The sequence below is a fragment of the Crocodylus porosus genome, unplaced genomic scaffold, assembly GCF_001723895.1.
Source record: "Crocodylus porosus isolate Cpor-Errol unplaced genomic scaffold, CroPor_comp1, whole genome shotgun sequence".
In the NCBI taxonomy this organism is placed as follows: Eukaryota; Metazoa; Chordata; order Crocodylia; family Crocodylidae; genus Crocodylus; species Crocodylus porosus.
In genome coordinates this window covers 5642138-5648062 of record NW_017728923.1, presented here as the reverse complement: position 1 = coordinate 5648062, position 5925 = coordinate 5642138, and the positions used below count along the sequence as shown (strand labels likewise).

Genomic DNA, 5925 nt, shown 5'->3' with positions numbered 1-5925 from the left:
TTTTTTGAAGTCAAGATATATGACATCAATCTTTTCTCCCTCGTCCAGGTGATAGGTCACCTGGTCATAGAAGGAAATGAGATTGGCCAAACAAGACCTACCCGCAACAAATCCGTGCTGACTATCCCTTAGGATGTTAGCCTGGGCCAGTCCATCAAGGATGGCCTCCTTAATAAACTTTTCTAAGATCTTCTAGTTTTCTGTTTTGAAAGGGGCATTTTTGGTTTCAAACTTGATCTCAGTCGATAATGATAAAGAAAAAATCTGGTTTCAAATTTGATCTGGTTTCAAACTTGATCTGATCTGGTTTCAAACTTGATCTCAATTGATAATAATGAAGACAAAAATTAAAAGAATTGGATAACCTGAAAACAGGTTATGAAGCCAAAGATGTTGGGTTAATGAACAATGATTTGGGGGAAGGAATTTTTTCATTTTTCAGATTAAAATAAAATTAACTCCCTGCAAATTTGCCATGTTTGTTCCACCCAGATTGAATATTTTAAAAATATTTTTTATTTCAGTAAGTGGTGTAACTTCCTCAGCCTCAGCTCAAGCAGATCCTGAGTTGGCAGGGTCCATGTGAGGGCTAGTGCTCAGCTGTGGTTGCTTTGGCCACCTCTATTAGCTCACACTAGTCAGTCCCTTGAAGAGAAACTCTTCCCTTCTCTTCATCATGGGTTTATATTTTCAAGGTAGGAAAGGTATGCAAAGGGAAAGTAAAGCAGGGGCAGTTGCACAGTAGCAGAGGGCTGCCAGACAGGTAGGGTGGGAACACTGAGGGCATGGGAGGCTTCAACAAATGGGGGAGGAAGGGGTAAAAGAGGAGCAAACCTGCAGAGCCAGAAAGGAGAGAAAAACAGAAGCAAGAAGAGTAGGTTGAGATAGAAGGAGATCAGGTAGGTATGGAAGAGAAGCAGGAGTAGCCGAGAGGCGGATCAGGGTGACCAAAGGAAGGTCAAATAGCCAGACTGTAAGGGTAAGAGGGACAGATGGCGAGGGTCAGACAGGGTGGAAGGAGCCTCTTAGATGCCTCATGGGTGTGCTGAGCTGGGAAGGAGCCAAGCCAGGTCACAGGATATGCTATAGCTGGTGCGAGTCTGTCAGGGAAGAGCATGTGGAGCTGCCAGCCAGTGCGTGTAGTGACTCCACTATGCATGCCTGCCACCAGTGAGATCAGTGCAAATCCTTCTGCTTAGAAAAGCTCCTAGATGGGATCTTTCCAGAAGGGCCCTCAGCTTTGCTCTTTGCTTCCCTACTGCATGGTCCAAAGTAGCCTCGGCCTAGAGACCTTCAGGACATGTGATGAAGATGATCTCTTTGGGCAGACTTTTGGCTGAGGGGCGTTGGGAAGGGGCTTTTAGGGAGAACTGGAGGGAAGAGGGGTACTGTGTTTTTTTACCTCAAAATAAATATGGGGCAAAAAAAAATGTTTGCCGTTTGATCTGGTAACTTGCTGCAGCTGCCTGAAATCACAGGCAGCATGAGACAAACCAGGTGCAAGCAACAGAGGAAAAAAATACCTTGAAAGGATTAAACCAGCATCTAAGTTGTGAATTCATTTGCTGCTACATATTTGCCTGTGACCTTCAAGGTGCTATCTAAGGTCCCACCCCCACCCAGTTTCTACCACCTTTTCCCTTTTTTCCCCCCTCTTATCTTTATATACATCAAACGTCAAATTGTGCTGATCTGCAGATGGTCAACTGATGATCACTTTGCAGCAAAATGGGCCAAAGGTTATGGGCTTAACACCCTCTGACATTCCTCATCCCAGCTAAAAATATGTCTAGCAACTGCATGGTGGAAACTGAAGCAGCAGCTCCTTCAGACACAAAATAATAACAGGAACTAACCCATCGGTCACCTTCCCTGCTAGGGCTACCCCACATCAGGTACACAATTGAGTCTATATCTTACTATCAAAAATCACAGTTCAGACAATAGCATGTAATGATGGCCTCACCATGCATCAGCTGGGAGGATACTCGACCTTCCCCAAGCAGATGGTAGAGGGATGGGAGTGGGGGGAGGGGAGCAGGGTACAAGTAAGAACATCTCTCAGATGTGTCCTCCAGGTCCATTGTAAAATGACACTTGGTATATCCCAGGACTTGGAGTTCTGTACTGTATGTTGTGGTGCCAAAGCGCTGAGTGCAGTTACAGCACCAAGAAGTTATTTAAGAAAATGTACCTTGCTTGGATCACCTTGGGGACTAAATTACAACAGAAAAGAAAGGCTGCCAGATAGCTGTTTGATAGCTCCCAAGAACTTTGTTAAGCCTCTCTTCATGCCCACCCTGTAACATGCTGCTCTCCTTCTCGTGCTAACTTTGGAAACAGCAGGGCAGAGAATACTAGCTTCCAGACTCACACTCACCAACACAACTTTTCTACCACTGCTGAAACAACTGTGTTTCAGTCATAGTCACTGTGGCCATGCATAGTTGAAACAATTATGCTTCCCTAAAATGGAAGAGCAGACTTACTGCCGCTCAGAGTGTCAGCTGGTCTGCTGTAACAGTTTTGTATGTCTGCTTCTATCCCACAGTAAAGTAAACTAATCTGGGGGGGGTTAAACTACAATGAAACAGCTACTAAATTACCAGTTTAGCTTCCACTTACTACTGGGGAGAGTGGATGCACACAGAACATAGCACCTTAGGGCATGTGTAGGTGATATGGGAGTTAATGTAAACCACCCAAAAATGTTAATGCGGCTTTTTTTTTTTGGTGTGGTGCATTCTTTTTGCACAAATAGCAGTTTTGAGCGAGTTAAGCCTCCATCCATCATTCCCCACAGATGTCAGTAGAGGGAGTCAAATACCAATTTACCCCCTAGAATGTCTTTCCTACTGTATAACAGCAGAAGGCGCATGTGAACCACCTGGGCTACCCAGTCCCCACCCCTGGGCTCTGGTTGGGCAGTCCTGACTCTCTGGGAGTCTCCCCTGGGCATGGGCATGGTCACCCCAAAATCCTTGTCACTTGCACCCACCTATGCTCATTCAGTCTGCATACACAATCGCAAGGACCCCATCCCAATTCCAAAATACAAGCCACGTGGGTTAATCCTCCCCTCCCGTTCGCTCCTTTCCCTTCCCTTCCACCTTGGAATCCTTCAGTAACGTAACAGCTTAATAACTACCTATATCATAAGAGTAGCAGGTGGGTGGGTGTTTGTTGCCACCCGGTTGGTAGGGGATTGCTGCTTATGTGTTGGTGGTCTTCTGTGTTTTTGTTTGTTTGCTTGTTTGTTTTGGACTACATTTCTCAACATTCCCGAGCTCACTGATCTTCGTACAGTTTCCAGTGGGAAGATGTGTTGTGAATTGTTTTATAAATGTTTTTGGAATGTTTTTCAAAATGTGGGTTGCTGTTCGGCTTGTCCCCATGCCTTTCAGGGGCTCAGTCAGGTGTGGATGATGGTGCATAATCCCCTCCTCCCCACAAACCACTCACAGTCTAGAAAAGCAGTAAACCCCTAGCCCAGTCCTGATTTCCTCCCCTTTTCCCCTTCTGTCCCCTGACCGTCCCCCCTTCTGCACCCCATCCACAACACCGCACACCCCTGTAGACAGATACAGATTTTAAAGTGTAAAAAAAAAATGAATTTATTTTAGAACAAAGCACTCCTAGAGGTTGTTGTCAGAAATGTATCCTGCAAGGCAATTGCACACAAGGACCACTCAACCAGCCTGTCCTTGAGGATATCTCCTCAGTCCCTGCACTGCTGCCCCATGTCTCTGTTGTCTTGCCACTGCCTGTCACGCTTCTTGTTCCAATGAGTCCTTGAAAATCTCTCCACAGCTTTCACAGATATTGTGCATCACACAGGCTGCCACAATAAGGGGTGTTAGATTTTCTTGATCCATGTTGCGCTGGCATGTAAGTACCCTCCATCATCCTTCCAGTCGGCCAAACGCACATTCCACAGCCATCCTGCAACTGCTGAGGCAGTAGCCAAAAGCCAGCTTCTGCAGGTCAGTGGCATTCCCTCCGTAAGTCTTCATGAGCCAGAGATTTAAGGGGTAGGCAGAGTCCGCTAATATAACAGGGGAACAACAACACCACAGAGCACTCCCTCCTCCACACCAGGTGCATAGCGTCCTTTCTCCACAATGGCAGCCAGAGGGGAGTTTCGGAGCATGCTGCTGGCCCACCCTGTAAAAATGTTCATGAAACAGCTCCATTGGTCCACCATGGCTTGCAGGATCAAGGAGGCATATCCTTTCCTGTTTGTGTAAAGCCTCCCACTCCTTGCAGGGCACAGGACTGGGATGTGAGTGCTGTCTACAGCCCCCCACGCAGTTCAGGAATCCCTTCTCATTAAAGCCATTTATGACTTGCTGTGGATTCACCAGGCAGATAAGGAGATGGATTCTAACAAAATTAAGCAGCTGGCATACCTCACAAGTCACCTGCCCCACTGTGCAGGCAGCCATGCCCAACTGGTTGGCAATGTAGTGGAGGCTGAATGGGCTGGCCAGTTTTACGATGGCCATTGCAACCCTTTGTCTCATGGAATGGCCCAACACATGTTTGTGTCCTGCCTTGTGATGCCTCCAGCATCGAGACAATATGGTAGAATGTCTCCTTCTTCATTGGGAACATCTCCAACCACTGCTGGTCGTTCCAAGTGGTCAGGTCAATACGCTCCCACCATGCTCTCGCGGGCCCACACTATGCCGATTCTGCTGGTCCGCCTCAGGTTTCTCAACAGAGCCCAGTCAAATTTCACTTGGTCACTTTGCTCTGTGTGTTCCCCTGAGTACCTATTGTATCTTCTTAACGTTGTTGCTGTTAAAACAGGAGCGCAACTTGCCGCTGAACAGTGTAGTGTGCTACTCCTACTGAAGTGTTCCAACAGTAATCCCCAGTTAAACAGCATTTGCCGTATTGCCACATCCTCCTCCTCCACCTCCTCCTCATGTTCCATGTCCTTCATCAAGTCCTCCTCCTGCTCCGTGTCCTCCATCATGTCATATACTTCATCCTCGTTCTTCATTTTGCCCCTCTCCCAGCAGCAACCTCTCACCCATCTGCACCAAGCAGGGTGGCAGGGACTGTGTATGTGTGGTTAGTCTGGAGCTTGGTGTAGCTGCTTTTTCAACACTTCACCCCAGCACCCTAGGGCATTGTGCCTTCTGCACGAGCTTTGCAGCCACTGGTGTTGTGATGTAATCAAGCTTGCAAACAAAAAAAATATTTTGCCTACTCCTCTCCTGGCTATTCAAAACTTTTGCCAGTTTAAGGGAAAACATAAGGCTGTGCTTCTGTAATAAAATTATTTTGCCCGAGCAGGCAGTTAGGTATCAATGATTTTTGCAGGCATCCCAAAGTACAAATGCAGTTGCATCAACGTAAATGGGAAGTTTCATTCCATCTTCCTGGACTTTAAGAAGGTCTTTGACATAGTTTCCCACCACATTCTCTTAAAAATAACTTGGTGACTGTGGCATTGATACCTACACAGTCAGATGGGTGGCAAATTGGCTAGATGGTCGCACCCAGAACGTGCGATAGGTTGTTTTCGACCTGGAGAGATGTGGGCACTGGAGTCCCCCAGGGCTTGGTCCTCAGGCCTGTGCTATTCAACATCTTTATCAGCAATCTGAATGTAGGCATGGAAAGCACGCTGTCCAAATTCGCAGATGACACCAAGTTGTGGGGCGAGGTGGGCACGCTGGAGGGGAGGGACAGAATCCAGCTAGATCTAGACGGGTTACAGAGGTGGGCGGATGAGAATAGGATGGAATTCAATACAAACAAGTGCAAGGTGCTGCACTGAGGGAGAAGGAACCTGCAACACACCTATAGGCTGGGGAACTCCCTTCTCAACAACACAGTGGCAGAAAGGGATCTTGGAGTCATTGTTGACTCCAGGATGAACGTAAGCCACCAACGCAAGGAAGCGGTCAGTAA

The 5925-nt window shown here is 47.1% G+C and overlaps 1 protein-coding gene across 1 annotated transcript in view; it reads right to left on the bottom strand.

Moving 5' to 3' along the window:
• The window catches only part of SRL (sarcalumenin), a 51633-nt gene extending 46625 nt beyond the window's left edge, over window positions 1-5008 (bottom strand). Inside the window, exon 1 of the mRNA XM_019540159.1 lies at window positions 4855-5008. Within this exon, the coding sequence (XP_019395704.1) occupies window positions 4855-5008 (154 nt within the window). The remainder of the gene's footprint in view (window positions 1-4854) is intronic.
• Between the last annotated feature and the right edge of the window lie 917 nt (window positions 5009-5925).